We start from the raw sequence: 16,945 nt of genomic DNA on the forward strand, positions 1-16,945 counted from the left end.
ATTTGTTTGTCTGCCCAGTAAATGTGAAGTTTTACTGTTGACATTCATTCAAATGGCCACCAGGGCGGCGATATCTGTGGTTGCAGAAAGACTTCTGGTACTGTATATGTGTGAAGAAGGGGAAACAGCTCTCTGCCCTAAACTAGTTAGCCAATGAGCATGCAGTTTCACAGTCACCATCATGGGGAAAATGCTGTGCTTGAGGTGTCATAGCACAACTTTGCTAACCATGTAGCGTCGCAGTGGGCGTGTCCATTTGTTATATTGCACTTGGCTCCTCCCTCTGTGCGCGTCTTCCTGTTAAGTGTTTGTCTTTTGGTAATTATCTGTTGGTTTTTTCGTCATATTTCAGTTTTTACTTCCTGTCTGTCACTTAGGCTGTGTCCCAATTCAGGCTCTGCAGCCTTAAAGGCCGCATTTTAAGGCCGATTACGGCACAGCGACGCGACGAAGGCTGTCCCAATTCAAAGGCTGCTCGAAATGCGGCCCTCAAATGCGTCCTTCATTTCACTGAATTTTAAGGACGCGGCGGTGTAGACTTCGTGGCCCAACATATCCCAGAATGCATAGCGTGGCGGTGGGTTCTGATAATTTTGCCGAAAGAAAACGGCGGATGAGGGGCGCCCGAAGAGTGAACTTTAAGTAAGTACTGAATATTATGTCACTTATTTATGTGCAAATGTTTAATAATGAAGAACATTAAAACATTACTGTTGGCCACATGTCGGCAAAGTCATGTGACATTAGTGACGTTTGTACTAACTTGGTTTTAAAGCCTTTACTTTAAAATATACGGCGTTCAACAGCTGAGCTTAATCAGAGAATGATCAAAGCTCATGTAGAAACAAACAAACAAATGAACAAACGATTTTCTCCTTCATTTCTGTCAAGCAAAGCTGTATGACACGTTTCCAGCTGTTAGTATCATGGTTGCTAGGCAACCTGGGCAGAGCGACGGAGGCTAGACCGTCCCATTTCACAAGCCTCGCACTTCCGGCCTTAGCGGTCTTTAAGTACGCGGCCCTTGAGGATCGTTGAGGCTGCAGACCCTGAATTGGGATACAGCCATTATCTTCACCTGTGTCTTACTTCCTGCCTGCTTCTTGTCCTGCATCATTGTTGTTTCTAAAACCTTCTGCAATATTCTGTTTCTTCTCACTTTTTGTATTTTGCATTTATGTAAATACTTCAAGATTCAAGAAGGTTTGTTGTCATTTTGCAACGTATTTATCAAAATCCACAGGCTGAAACAAAATCGGTGAAAAATAAGAATACAGTAATAAAAAACCAAAGGAAGGATAAATAACAATCAAACAGCAGCTTCTGTAAAAAACCACACTCGCTCAGCTAGCAGCGATCCTCTCACAGAGAGGGATCACTTCTCGGAGCTTGTGAGTTTTGGACGTTGTTGCCTCGCATCTCTGTAGTCATCGCTTTGGTTGAATTCCCACGGTCCCTGTCTGCAGAGCGAAAGAGCCACCAGCACACAGCACCAATCCCACATGTATCATGACAGGTCAGCAAAGACTGCAACGTGGTAACAGCCTGCAGTCTGACTATAAACCGTAGAAAAGAGGACAGCGAAGCAGAGACGGCTGATTTGTTGCAAACCAAGAAGACGATAAGTCAGGATAAGATTGTGTGACGGGGGGGTTAATGTGAAAGTGTGAGGCTCTAAATATTTAATCTTAAGTTTGGTCAAAGTGAAACAAAAGCTGTGAAAACAGAAAATCGATACATGTCGAATACGTCAACACGTCATCAGCTGATCTGTAGGTGAAGACTACACGTGAATAACACGGCACACCTGCTGCATGGATTTATTGTGTGTCTGATTGGTGTGTTGTTGTGTTTTTGCACTTGCTTGGATCCCATGTTGTGTTGGAGTTGTTGCAGGTCGAGGTCTCTGTGCTGCAAAAGAAAGCCAAATGACATGCAAACACCTGAGTGTGTGACTGCAGGGACACAACCTGTGCACACACACACACTTCAGTAAAACACCTGCTGCAGTGAAACCTGCGACTCGTATAAATGACAGAAAGCTCACAGAAAACAATTTTTCTCATGACGCGCTTCATGAGCAGGTGTGTTTTTATAATGGCGTTTAGCGTGTAGAGGAGTGCCTGTGAAGTATCAAAAACCAGCTTCTGCAAATGTTACTGTGCGTCCTGGCCGCGTCCTGGCCGCGTCCTGGCCGCGTCCTGGCCGCGTCCTGGCCGCGTCCTGGCCGCGTCCTGGCCGCGTCCTTACATGTCCCGTGTTCGCAGACTATTATAAATATCAGCGTCAAGGTCTCGGTGTCTCACACCTTCATCAGCTGATGACTGACAGATTCTCACATCACCAAAATATCTGCTTATATATAAACACACAAACCCATCAGCTGCAGTTCCTCTAACGTCCACTGGGGGTGTCAGTCCCCCCAGAACTAAACATGTTTACAACCCGATAAAACAAACTGGTTTCGTCTCTAGAGATCTTTGCCTGTTTATAATTACCATTTTTAGGGGCGTGGCCTGTGTGACTCGAGGTTTCCAGCAGTTTGCAGAAGCTTCTGTGACTTTATTTGAAAGTTTTCCAAGCTCATCCTCTGACAGCTGGGAGTCGAGCTGAAGCGACAGGCTGATAAAACACAGAGTTTATTCCAACAGCCCAGAGCTGAAGGCATGATGATTCACGGAGCATCCACAGTGACGATAAAGCTCATCTCTAAACTGAAAAACTGCTGAATTACTTTGGATAAGTGTGCCTAATAAACTGGCAGTGCGGGGGGAGATTCTGGGTCAGTTTTCTTGGAGTTTCTCGTTTTAGTTTTGAGTTTCTGTGTCAAACAAAAAGCAGCGAGAGCAACATTTAAAGGCCTGTGACAGAAACAGAACATGCTAACTAAAATTAGCCCACACACTGTGTGCGCGCGTGTGTGTGCGTGTGTGTTGTCTCCGTTATATTTACAGCTTCGTGTATTTCTGTCTGAGCAGCTGTTAGTCTGCTCGGCTCAGTCAGCACTTTGCATTTCTGCTGCTCCGACCCGGAGACCCGTCCATATCAAGTGACTCTGGACGGACTCGAGTAGAAATAGCGCACACACACTTCTTAGGAAAATGTCAGCTATTAAAATAAATGCAGACGCACAATATTCAGTGTGAGCACCTTTATTCTTCAGCTCTCTGTTGTCCCGTTAAGCCGTCTCAGGAACAGTTCTCCAGGCTTCTTGGATGTTTCTGTCCTTTGCTCTGTTCTCTGTCAGGATGATCTCACACTGCTTCAGTGATGTGAGGTCCGGGCTCTGGGAGGCGGACCCATGACCGACGTGTGCGTTTCTATCCAGGTGTGCTTTCACTGCATTAACAGTGTGATTGGGGTCATTGTGATGCTGAAAAATGAAGCTGCTGCCACTCAGATGTTTCCAGATGTTACTGCATGATGGCTCAAACTCTGACCTCATAATTCATCAGTTTGTCCAACACCGCTGACTGACACGCAGCAGAACCATGACAGTCTCCACCGTGTTTCTCTGATGTCTGTAACCTCTTTGATGGACCTCCTCCTGACCTCCTCTTGACCTTGATGTGCGTCCATCTCTCCATCAGACCTGTTTCTCTGCTCAGTGAAGCGACTTCCTGACAGCCGTCCTTCCACTGAGAGCATCTCTGATGAAGCTTCAGTGAAACAGTCGATCACCGTCTCTCAGCTCCTGTGTCAGGTCTTCCAGGTCTGCTGTAGATCTTTAGTTTTTCATACTGGACCACGTGGGTCAAACTGAAGAAGCAGAAAGGCTCCTTCATCACAAATCTAAGCACCTTCAGCATCATGTGGAGGGAACACGTCACTGCTTGGTCGGCAGCTCGTCACAGATTTATCTTTCATGTTGACTTCCTGTTTCTAATTCAGTTTGGTTTCTGATAGCTTCCAGAGTTGGTTTCTTTTTTTCAGCTCCGTTTTTATTGTTTTACAGTTTTTACAGTTGTAGTTTAATCTCATAAACCCACATTTTACTCACAGTAGAGGAAACACTGTGAGCTCATTTTGAATTTGATGGCAGAAACGCGTCGTAGGACTTTGGATATCTGATCATCTGCAGTGAATAATAACGTTTCAGGACAAAGCAGAGCCAGGACTGCTGAGCAGCTAGAATCCTCCATCAGTGCCATAAACCTGCATTCTATCGTGAGGCCACCAGGTGGTGATAGCTGTGGTTGCGGTCGGCGGGAAAGCAGCTTTTCTGACTTGAACACTTTTTGTGGACTCATCCATGATGGGTTTAGATTTTGTTATTGTCATTTGTATTTAGAAACATTTACTCATATATGCTTAGAAGTGTATAATCATTTGTAGATTGAAAGAATGTCTCATCCTAGGAGGTCTGTAACAGCTCTGTGTAGCATGAAGGGGGAGTGCGTTCACTCCCTCTACAGAGTGTTCTGGCGTAGATCACACCTCCTAGGAGAGGTCGTATCTTCTCTTGCTGATATATGGTATAGCAAACACACGTATATCTGTTTAAGTATAAGAGCCCTTTGTTCAGATGGACCGCTAGACTCCTGGCACCAACTTTGGGGAGTCTTCACAGGGTCACATCTTGACCTCACACACACACACACACACACACACACACACACACACACACACACAGTATTCTTTGTTCACATGTATACCTATGTAAGATGTTATATGTTAATGACCCTATGCATATTCATGTAACCACAATAAAAGGAGTGCTATGGGGAACCTGGCTGAGAGTCTGACGGTGGTCAAGTGGTGGAACGACACTTGGCCCCAGCCAGGTCTCCCTCATGCATGAGTAAACCAGAGAACTTTGGTGCCTTGTGTCTTGCTTTTTGCTGCGTAGCAGATTGTCCTTAACGTTCCAGCGAATAGGTTTGTAGCATAAACCTATCAATCCACTTTCAGTCACGCTGAATAAAAAGTTGAATCTGTTTCCGTAAATCTGTCACGCCATTGTTTGAGTCGTCCTCTGCATGCTGATTGGCTTAAGGCTCGTCAAACACAAGTCCAAGATTCACAGTTATAGAAACCATCAGTGTGACAGTCACAGAACGCCTGCAGGTTAAACTTCAGCAGGTGTCCTGCATCATAACCTCTAACATCTGAAACCAAATAAAAACAGGTTAGAAATTCAGTTCAGATGATTTTTAATTGTGCAGACTCTCGGTGCTGATACCAAACAAACGTGTGTGTGTGTGTGTGTGTGTGTGTGTTTGTGTAGTGCTAACATCTCTATAACTAAATTACTCGACTGACGTTGGACGTGTTACTGAAAATGACTTTTTAGCTGATGGAGGAAGAGAAAGCTGACCTCGAGCTGCTGCTGTGCCTGAAAGTGTGGTTTAAAACGAGAACATGGAGTGTTTTCAGCTTCTCTTTTTAATCCTTCAAAGTGGCTGACAGGATGACATGAATGATTCACAACGACCGAAACATCGTCTGAAAACAGACAGAACAGGAGCTGTAGAAGGGTCTCTGTCTCCCTCTGCTGGGCACAGTGGGCATCTCCTCCTCCTCCAAGAGACTGAGAGAAAACGCACAGCAACAAATACAGAGGACAGCCACAAACTACATTTGTCACTATGAAAATAACTGTGGATATGAACCACAGAAATGAGGTGAGATGTGACCAGCAGAGGTCTGAGAAAGGAGCTCAGGTGGAGGTGGGCGTCTGCAGAGACTCGTGAACTGAACCGTCCGGATGATTCAGCAGACGTGGTGGTAAAAGTTTATGTTCCAGGTCAGAAAAAAGGTTTAATCCTGATTTCAGTTAAACTTGTGTATTTAGCATGTGGCTAGCAGCAGCAAAGCTGCACTTTGAGACGATTGGAATATAAAACCCGTTTCTAGTTTTTTTACCTTTAAAGTTTCAGGCAGGAAGGATCACTGGAGCTTGATAGTGGGCGCTCCTTTTAGGTGGGTATCTATCTATATATTACAAGTATGGTTGTCATAGCAACAATTAGATGACTAGTCAGCTAGATGAGTCAGCAGTTAGCATCAGACAAGCTAGCTGGAACTACAGGTACTGTTGATGTATAACAGGCTGAATCTTTCCCACCTGTACAGCCACCGTGCTCTCTCGCAGTATTTACATAATGTGGTTTGATTGGCCAGTGCTTCAAAAGTTAAATCATAACGTTGGCTGCAAGCAACACGTCCAGAATTCAGTTTGTGACGACACCTCGCTGACAGCGAATAAGAAGCAGCCGTGTCAGCTTGAGCTTTGGCTGTTCAGTTCTTCTTCTGTGGTGTTTATTCAGGAGTAAAGTCACGGGTGGATGTGAACCTCTTCAGATCCACCAGGCCGCGGGATGTTATTTGTCTCTCAGAAACAGTTCATAACTTCACTTCAACTCATTCATGTCACCTAAAAGGTAAACCTGTTTCTCCATCACAGCTCTGATGATTCAGTAAGGACATCTCCTGGTTTCATCTTCATGTTTCCCTCTCACCACATATCCAAACCATCATGACCAGCAGCTTTACAGCTGTGGCTCCAGCAAACATCAGCTGATACTAGAAATTAATATTAAATAAATTCTAACAACAGCTGATCAAGCTTAAACGTGCTGCTGTTGTTTAGCGCGACATCTGCTAGTTTTCTCTTTCTGGCGCAAAGTGGGCGATCAACAAACAAGAGAGAAAAGCCGATCAGCTGATCACTGATCAGTTTCATGATTGAAGTAGCAACAGGAGAGGGAGGGGGAGAGAATGAGAGAAGAAGAGGCAGCTGTGCAGCGTAAACACAGAATAACTTCAGCTCTGTCTTTGTTCCATTGTAGCTGAAGTTCAGGACAAACTGCATCTCTTCTCAGCTCAACACGAAACACGTAATATTTTCTCTGAATACGAGACGATTCCGTCTTTTTACGGGACGGTTGGCAACTCTACTAACTGACCTTATGAATTAAATAAAGTTCACTATCAGTAACATCATAGCACCCAGCTGTATAGAAACTCCGTCATGCTAGCTAGCACGCAGTACGAGTTATTGTAACTGATGGTAACAAAAATAAACTCCACCTAAACTTGGTTTATATCTGACCCAGACAGACTGCAGGTCATAACTTCTTACCTGAAGTTCAGTTCACCTGACACTCGGACCGGCGGCCGCCTCGGGTCTCTCCTCCTCCTGCCTCCCCTTCCCTCATCCACCTGCTGGCCTCAGTGGAAGCTCCGCCACAGCCACCACCAAACAACTGAGTTATTTTTACACATCGACCAGCATCTGGCCAATATGTATCATCGGCCCATAAAAACGAAAAATCACCATCGGCCCACCGGGCATTTAGCCATGCATGTGATCATTCAAGCCTCGATACGGCGTCACACTAACTCCACCTCATTAAAATATTTTATATTTATATATGTATATGTAAAAAGCATAATCTCTTACACAATCCAAGTGTTTACGGCCTTTTCCAGATCAGGAAAAAGTTACTTTAATGTTTCTTTGTAGGTTTAAGGTAAAAGTGGAAAAATACAAACATCAACTTTATATCCAAACATTAAAATCCAAAACAAGAAGAAAACAGATTCAAAAAACTTTATGAAACTGATTCCTCCCCACAGACTCAAACCTGCAGTTGACCTGACCTCCAGCAGATGGCAGCATCTGTCCAGTGAACAGAGCCCGTTTACTGAGACAGAAATATTCAAACGTTATCAAATTTATATTACATAACACTTAAAACGAATCAGTGTCCATATAAAAAAAACAACCCTTTTCCTGCTTTTCACAGAGGGAAAAATTCCTTTCTTTCTGCGTTCCCGTGGAATGACCAAGTAAACACTTTTGCAGCTCTTCACACATCATTTCTATTATCCATTTAAATCAAGTCGAAATCAATAAATTACACGTGTTACATAAAAGCTCTCCACCTGATGCCCTCACTGTTATGTAAAGCACATCACATATGAAGTGCTGCTGTTTTTAATCAATCAGATTCATGTTGTTGTAGATGCAGAGTCCAGTCTGACTGCACCTCTGAGCTGCTCGCACTGTTCTGCACGTGTCATTCACGCCGTCCTATAAAGTCGTCTGAATCCCGCTTCTTGGATCATCTCTGTGATGGCGGGCCGGCTTTCTGAGCTTGTGTTTGTTATGAGCGGTGAGTCATCGGCAGGAGAAACGGCAGATTTTTAAAAATATATCGCTGTGTGCACGCTCGGCGTGAAACAATAGACGGAGGAACAATACGTGCTGCTGTTAACATTTTGAACATCCAGCGGCCGTCCTCTGTGCCGCCCACGCCGCTGTTTGTTGGAGTCTTTCCTCAGTTTTGGGCTGAATGTGTCTCTGATGGACCTGGAATAGATTTTTTCCAGGTTATTTTTGAAAACACCTCCCGTCTCATACTTACTGTCTTCCTGCAAGTAAATCCCAGAGCTGTCCTGGTTCATCGTCGCGGTCTTTTGATCTCGCTTTGCACATCTTCCTTGTTCCTGGTTTCTCGTGTTTCCTGTGTTCACTCTCTGATTTTTTCCTGCTTTCCCTCCTTTTCTCACAGTGCTTATTGTTTTGATTAAGTTCACCTGTGCCTTACTTTCCCTCACCTTTTGTTTCTTTTAGAGCCTAATAATTTATCTCATGTCTTACTTCCTCAGTTTACAGGGTCGATCCTTGATTAAGTTCACCTGTGCCTCACACTATCTCTCTCCTCCTTCTTTTCCTGCTGTGTCCTTATCGAGTTTACCTGTTCCACATTCTCACCTTTCTGTTTAGAACAACACATTCATACCACAGTGTTTAATCATTGTTGGTCCCTATTTCAGTTATTTATGTTCGGTCAGTCTAACCTCTTTATTACAGGATAACAGTGAGAGCAGAGCTTTGCAGCTCAGTGGGTTTAAACCAGCTTTTGCTGTGAGTCACCGCTCAGCCAGACTCTGTGGTTAACACACTGTGTTGGGCAGAAGACAAATGCAGTATTAAATACATATATTCAGTCTGAGAGGTTCTTTCATATCATGAGCAACCTGTGTACTGAGTTTGTAGTGTGTACTGCAAGTACTGTGTGTGTACTGTGTGTGTACTGTGTGTACTGTGTGTACTGTGTGTGTACTGTGTGTGTACTGTGTGTACTGTGTTCTCTTGCAGTTTAATGGTGTTGCTGTTGTTGCCCTGCTGACATTCTCCTGCCCTCTGATGAGGCAGTCTGTCTATTGATCAGGAAACATACCTGAACTGTATACACACACACACACACACACACACACACACACACACACACACACACACACACACACACACACACACACACACACACACACACACACACACACACACACACACACCTGCTGGGTGTTAATGAGCCGTGGGATCGATTGTGGTGCTGCCACAGTGGATTTCCTGTCCTTCGGTCCTGGACTCTCCCAGGTATGAACCTATCACACTTACATTATTCAGCAGATATCGAACCTGCGACCATCAGGACAGGTCAGTGATGTCGTACAGGTGTTTGTCTACAGTGAACAGTTGGAGGTGGAGGATAAATATCAACATTAGCAAGCTAATAGTTTGACAGTCGTCTTGTTAAGTCCCTGATGCAGGCTGCAGAGTCGATGTAGACCAAACAAAACCCGAATTAAACTCATCTCTCCTGACATCAATTATAGAAATGACACAAAGTACTAAAAGTGTATAAAAAGAAGAAGAAAGGGGTTCGGTTAAGCTTAAAGCTGCAGTTCCTCCAATGGCCACATACATAGAAATCGGTAACTTCCTCCTGTGACCACCTTCTTATCCCAGCTGGGTGTCTGGGGGACGTACATATTGATGGCTTGGATCTTATTCCTGCCGTTCAGCTTCTCAGCACGTGTCGCTCTTACAGTCCGAATGACATCCTGATGTCCTCACAGCAGATCCTGATTATGTGGATCGCTGAGTCGATGCCTCGCTCTATCGTGGCGTACAGAAGTCGTCCACGTACAGGATGTGACTGACGGTCACTCCACTCCTGAATCTATGTGCGTCTCTGCTTTTGACGATGAGCTTCAGGTCTATGGAGAACACTGCCGGGGACGGTGCTTCGTATCTTTATCTTCCACGCTTGCGTGGTTGCCTTGGAGTTGGCCTCCACCGTTTTCTTTACTATGATTTTTCCGTACTCTTGGCAGGCTTCCACGTGTTCACCAATCAATAGAACGTGGGCTTTTAAGGAATGGAGGAGCTACAAGGAGATGTGCGATGTGCTAGACTAAAACTTGTGAAGAGCTGGATTTAGCCCACAGACCTCAAGCTTCAGTGTCAGAGAACTGGGTTAAGAGATTTAGAGGTAGACATGAGTCTTGCACATCTCCTCTCAAATAAGCATTTTCATTTGTTTCTACAAGTATCGGAAAGCAGTAAGTTAATAACTACACGATTCTTTTAACGTCGAGTGAGTCAGACATTGTTGACCTGATCTGGGCAGGATAACTGGCAGCGTCAGGATCTGATAATCAGAGTGAGCGACGGAGACGTTTCTCCTCCCTCAGTCCCACTGAGCAGGTACGAGGACGCAAATACACGACAGTAATTAAAGACGCTGACCTGTTTTTTTTTTTCTGCGAGAGTGTAGGCCTACATTCAGCATGATGGTGCGTTCACTGACACGTGCGCACCCGGTTAGTGACGAAGTTAATCCCATTCAGTTTCACTTCGGTGCGTGAGCCATGGATCCTGCTGGACGCCTCAGCCTCAGGTCCAGAGACAAACCAAAGAGAGGTGGAGCCTTCGTCTTTAACGGCGCTGAAATGACCTGTTTGCTGAAAGTGTTTCACACTTCTCTGCAGGATTTCACTCTTCAGAAAGAAAAATGAGATGATCTGGATCAGAACCAGATCCTAAAACCCCCAAAATTTGCTTTAATCAGCAGATTTAACAGGAGAATAGCTGCAGCAGCTCAGTACGCCGTAATATTAGGTCAGTCACAAAGGAAGCAAAGGTTACCAGTGTTTTAGCATAAGTGCCCACCCCCATAATAATAAGATCTTGTGGTCACCACAGATGCTCTGAGTTCTCGGTTTGGACTGATTACTGGTAACACTGGGCCTATACATGCCCCTCGGTAGGCTTACAGAGCTGGTCAATCAGATGAAAGCTCACTTATCGGGAGGGCTTAAAGAAACTGTAATGTAATGTAAAGCTATGCCTTGGAGTACCAGAATAAAAATATGGATCTGTATTATTTTCCATTTACACATCAATGCAGAAACAACAAGGAAAGAATATAAACACGGTAATTAAAACACAAACATGCAGCTATTAACAGCTACTGGATGCCAGAAATATGACAGCAAATGAAGCCAACACACAGGTGCAGTCCCTCTAATGTCCACAGGGGGCTCCAGAGTCAGTCCAAAAAGACTCCCACGATGAAATGTCCAACAGCAGAAATAAGCGCGTTTACAGCCTGACAGAAAAACTATTTTGGTCTCTATAAATCATTTCTTCCTTCGTAGGACAATTTATTAATAACTCACCTGTTTAAATTGTATTAAGGTTTAAAGTTTGCATTAATAGATCCATTGGTGACACAGGCGGCTGTAGCTGCTAGCGGTCTGCTAGCACCTGAACTGCACCTCTGGACTGTGTTTGTGCTGTTGGAGCCGTTTTAATGACATTATCTGACCAATAGCACGACTGCTGAGAGGTTAATTGTATTAACAAACAGTTGTAGAAGCATTAGTAGTAAGAGGTCTGAAATAAAGAGGCTTCAGTGGAAATCTTATGCCAAAGAATCATTTAACGAATCTAGAAAAAAGCTGTATTTTAATCCATATTTGAAATACTTGTTGTAGATTTATCTCTTTCATAATGAAGCTCAGACTCAGCCGTGTGCACAGAGCTGGGATCAGTTTTCTCTGGGTTTGTCTCCCCACCTGAGGCTGCAGCTTTCCAGCATTCACAGCGTGATCAGATGTGAAGCGATGAGTGAATCATTTCTGCTCTGAGCGCAGAACGACAGGACGGTGGGCTGAGTGTCAGATCACGTCGTTGCCTGCGGGCTCAGAGAGCGTTTCCTGACTTGGAGCAGATCTCACGGTTATTCAGCCCCGGCGACGTGTTCGTGAGCCGTGTGTGCTGCCGCTGTAGAGATGCAGCGGGAATAAAGATGCCTTTATGTAACCCTGCAGTTGACTTCACAGCCTCTGACAGGAAGTGTGAGCGCGGCACAGCAGAGACGCTTCAGAGCAGAAACTGAGAGGTTGCAGAGCTCGACAATTTAACATGCACCTTGTTTCCGTTGTTTTAAACTACATGCTTCATGGAAAAAGTGAAGACTTTTACTGCACCGCGTTTATCTGCTCCCTCCGTGAATAAATCAGAATCTCCTCAGGGCTTCTGCTCCACAATAAAACCCACAGCAGCAAGAGATGGGCCACAAATCACTGTTAAATAAGCCGTCTGCTATGTAGTAATATAAATGTAAATATCTGGTTTCATCAGGAATATGATCAGATGAGGAAAAGATCAGGATTTGTCTGAACATTTCTGTTTCCTGCACCCATCCATCCACCCCAACCTCCTCGATACACAACCAAACAAACTCAATGTGGGTGGACCAACACAGAAGAGCTACTCTGCAGTCTATTTACACCTACAGGCCAGTGGACACTCTTTCAGTGATGAGGATGTAACATCCTGGACAGGGAGGAACGCTGGTTTGAGGGCGGAGTCAAGGAGGCCATTTACGTGAAAAGGGAAAGACCATCTCTGAATCGAGGAGGGGGCCTAAGGGTCCATCTGTCCCCATCTTACATGCTGTGATTGCAGCCATTCCCCAACTCTCTGTGAATGGGACTCATGACCATTGATGTCAATTTGCATATTAATGATAAAGAAAGTGACCTCCCAGCCCATTGGCTGGTTTCAGTCATTGTCCAAATGTCCTGTTTATAAGGTTGAAACCTGCAGTCCGCTGAGACTGCAGACGTCACCTGATGATGATGAAACGCCACTGAAACCTCCAGATGAACAGACTCAACCTTTTGGGATCTCCTTACCTGGATGATTGAGCATCAAGACACTCAGTATGCCTCAGTTTCCTTAAGTGTGGATTTTTGCCATAATGGAGCAGCCCTGTGGGAGAGCCGCCTCTTGCAACAGACTTTCCTTCTCAAAGTGACACTAAGCTGCTTCGTAGAGGCAGGGATAGCTCAGTAGGTAGATTGGTCGGATATGATCGGAAGGTCGGGGGTTCGAATCCATTGAACGGCTACCCTGAGGTACCCCTGAGCGAGGTATTGTCCCCACACACTGCTCCCTGGGCGCTAGATTGGTGGCTGCCCACTGCTTTGCTGAGTGAATGGGTCACATGCAGAGAGGAATTTTTTATTAATGTTCAAAATGATGAGGACTATGTGGCAATTTTCTAGAGAAGTGTGCTTGTTGCTAATAATTCTGTAATAATTATAGTTTTTGAATTTTCTCAAACTGTGTCCTGCTACAAAAACAACCCCAAAATCCTAAAATTCAGTTGTTTTATTTTTCAATTAGGTCAGTGAAAATGTAGCTTTTGAAGTTGTTTTCATGCTGATGCTCTCCAGAACATGTTTGTGCGCGGATTGTGCTGCAAAAGATTGTGGTATCAGACAGCGCCGTGTTGTTTGCAGGATTCCGAGGTTTTTTATCGCCAGCTGCTTTTGCCTTTCCTGTAGATATATTTTCAAAACAAAAGCAGAAAATCCTCATTTTAAAATTGATCAGAGCCTAAATGAGGTCTTCTAACCACGCACGTGTCCAGATCTGGTCACTTTTGGGTCCAAACAAACAAAATGTTTGCGCACAGTGCAGAAGCCAGCGGTTGGCTGTAATTTGTGATGATCTGGTTTGAAGATTAAAGTGAAACGAAAGGATTTTTTTCTCTAACATGCACGACTCCGACAGCGGGGCGCCTCGATGCTGATGTTGTTCTGTAGTAACCAGTCGTCCTGCGGCGTGTAACGCGCTCGTGTGCGTCGGGATGCTGCAGTGAAGATGGAGTGGTCTGATGTGGGAGCAACATGAAACATCAGGCGGAATATTTTTAGGAGCTTCTTCCACACCTCCACCTCTCCTCTCTCCATCTCTCTCTCTCTCCTCGATCTCTCGCTGACGGCTGCTCTCTTTTCTCCTCGCTCCTCTCTCTTCACATTCAGCAGCTCTCAGCCTGCGAGGAAGAGGAGGAGGAGGAGGAGAGGATGAGGCAGGAGAACAGAGTAGAGTAAAATAGAGCAGAGCGGAGTGCATGCGCGTGGAATCGGCGGCTTTATCGGCTCTTCTCTGGGATAATTCTGAACTTCTCGGGTTTGTTCCTCTTTTTCTGCATGTCGGGAAGTTGTTGACGAGCTGATGTAGGCGGGTGGATGAAGATGCTTTCCTCTCGCTCCACAGAGATGTGAAGAAACGTCACGGTGAAGCTCTTTGATTCTTCTGTTTGTGGCGCGTAAATCGAGAAAATCCCTGCTGCCATGTGCGCTTCCATCGGAGCGTCTGAAAGATGGAGGCGACCTAAAGTGATAAATTACCCAGCAGACACGATGAGCTCCTCGATCGAGGCGTAATCACTCATCAAATGTTCATTCAGAGTTTTTCTTTATTCCTTTAATAATTGTCTCCAGGCCAGTGCTGCGTCTTAACTTGTGTGGGAACCTGTAGGGTTATTTAGGGAACAGGTATTCTCTTCTTCTCTGGATATTTAAAGTTTCCGTCTTTCAGAGCTCCATCAGGATTTGTGATCTATTTCCAAACCCTCAGCTGAAGAGTGCGGGGACTTCATCACCGTTCTTTGGATTAGTCGTCAGAAAGGAAGCCTCAACATGTAAACATATACTCATAAATCAACTATTTAAACTGTTTAAGAGGAATATCTGTTTCCTAACATCGGAGTGCACACAGGTTTTGTGCGGTGAATCGCACGAACGTGAAACGACTTCCGGGTTCTTCACTTTTGTGGATTTTCAGGATCCTTCTGGTGTTTTTCTTTTGAAGCCTGTACGTGTGACCGTTGTGCATCAGCTGTTCCACACAGTGGATCTCTAACGTTTTGGTTCTTAATCAACGATCTGCCATAAGGGAGAAGATTTTTCATCTTGGCTCGGTCCCTCCGAGGCCCGTCAGGCGACATGTCACCTGTTTCGGACTGAAGGGTCGTCAGCCTCAGACTCGGACAGCAGGAGCAGATATTTTGTTCCTCTGTGGCTTCGTCCTCCTCTCAGAGATATGGCGGCGGCTATCGCCAGCTCCCTGATCAGACAGAAGCGCCAGGCCCGCGAGTCCAACAGCGACAAAGTCGCCACTAACAAGCGACGCTCAAGTCCCAGTAAAGACCCGAGGTCTCTGTGTGAGCGACACATCTTCAGCGTCTTTAGCAAAGTTCGCTTCTGCAGCGGAAAGAAAAGACCAGTACGCCGGAAACCAGGTGGGTGGAACGATTCGGAGAGCAAAGGTTTGCCGTGTTACGGCGGGACGGGAACACTGCTCTCACACAGGTTCATGACCACGCTGATCAGAGGAGCTTAGCACGAGTCACCATTCAAAATAATCCTTCTTTATCTTACACAGGGCATCCTTTGTCTTTCTGATTGGCTGTCGCTCGTAAAGTAGCAGATATATGACAGGAAATAACACAGGTCCAATTTAATGTGAACAACCTGCAGCTTTAACTCAGCTTTCCTCTGACTGGCTGGTTTTAACAGCAGGTGAGCAGGCCTTCTGTGCACCTGAGATCGCCATATAAGAACATTTCCTGTCAATGACGCAGGAATCTTTGAGGAAGGAAACCTCCCAACTTGGCAACTTGAACAAATCCGGGCAGTTATTTTGAAGCCCCTCCCCCCTAGTTATTAACGTCGCTTTCAGACGTCTGGCTCCTCCCACTCGACCACTAAACAGACACCTTGGTTGCTGCACAGTTACCTGATCAGAACATCAATCAGTTCTGATCAGGTAACCGTGCTTACCCCCCCTCCCCCGATGGAGACAGTGGCTCAGCTGGAGGCGCGAGGAATTGCAGCGTCCGCGACCACTGTGTACATCGGCGTACCCCCGCCCGTATGCTGCTTGTCTGTGTTTCATGGCGTAGAGTGTGATGATATCTGTGCTTCTTTGTGTGCTATGGAGTTTTCTGTGCTTTCTCCTTATGATGACTCACTTGTTGGAAGTCATCATGGGCAGAAACCCTTTTTTTTTCTCCTGACTTTGCCCCCATATGTTACATATTTCACTGTCTATCCCTTTTTCTAGCCTGACCTGTCTCCCCAGTGTAAGTTTGTATATTGTCTGTAGGTCTGTCATTTCAGCTGCAAGCAACTGCAACTGACAAATAAAGCTTATCCTTATGTTCACTTTGATAAATTCAGATTCAGGGCTTTCCTTACCTGTGTCTGTTGAGGGTCCGTCAACACTGAAGAAGTTCATTGGTTGCCTTGACGAGGACGGTTTCAGCCTTTTAAAGCTCAGAAAGTTGAAGCTCAGCTTTAATTTGAGGTTTCCATGGTGTTGTATGTTCTGTGGGTTCATCATGATACTGGATTGCATAAAGAAAACTCACCTCCCTGTTTGCTGTGGGTTCTTCCATGTTCTCTGTTTCATTTGTAATGAGCGTTGCATCATCAGATCCCCACGGTGTGATTCCAGACGGCATTTTTCTTTTCTTGAAGTAACTGCAAACCTTTATGTTTTTTAGTCCTCCTGCAGAATAACGAGATAAAAGTCGACCTGAACTCGAGCGGCGTTCCCTCCAGAGAAAGCTTCTCGGAGAGCAGCAGCAGAGCGTCGGAGAACTGGACAGATGTCTGCGTTTACACATTTATGAGCTAGCTGCAGCTCTCATCTCTCATTAGCCGACTCCCCGCCGTCGCCTCCGCCTCCTGTTTTCTTGGCAATACAACAAACAGCTTCTTAAAGCTTAAAACTATTACGCAGCACTTGTGCTTGATCAGCTCCTTCAGAGTCTGCAGACTTCAAGTT

At 45.2% G+C, this 16,945-nt stretch overlaps 1 protein-coding gene across 3 annotated transcripts in view; it reads left to right on the top strand.

Moving 5' to 3' along the window:
• Positions 1-16,945, top strand: part of LOC146654754 (fibroblast growth factor 12-like) — a 57,289-nt gene that overhangs the window by 20,990 nt on the left and 19,354 nt on the right. Inside the window, exon 1 of one of the 3 annotated variants that reach the window (XM_085379613.1) lies at positions 15,145-15,395. The exons of the other annotated variants lie outside the window; for them this stretch is intronic. Within the exon in view, the coding sequence (XP_085235739.1) occupies positions 15,197-15,395 (199 nt within the window). The 5' untranslated portion in view covers positions 15,145-15,196. Of the gene's footprint in view, positions 1-15,144; positions 15,396-16,945 lie in introns of those variants that run through there. 3 annotated transcript variants of the gene reach the window in all.

This window comes from Rhamphochromis longiceps, linkage group LG14 (assembly GCF_057381845.1).
Source record: "Rhamphochromis longiceps isolate RC_006_pf linkage group LG14, R_longiceps_female_GT1.1, whole genome shotgun sequence".
Classification (NCBI taxonomy): Eukaryota; Metazoa; Chordata; class Actinopteri; order Cichliformes; family Cichlidae; genus Rhamphochromis; species Rhamphochromis longiceps.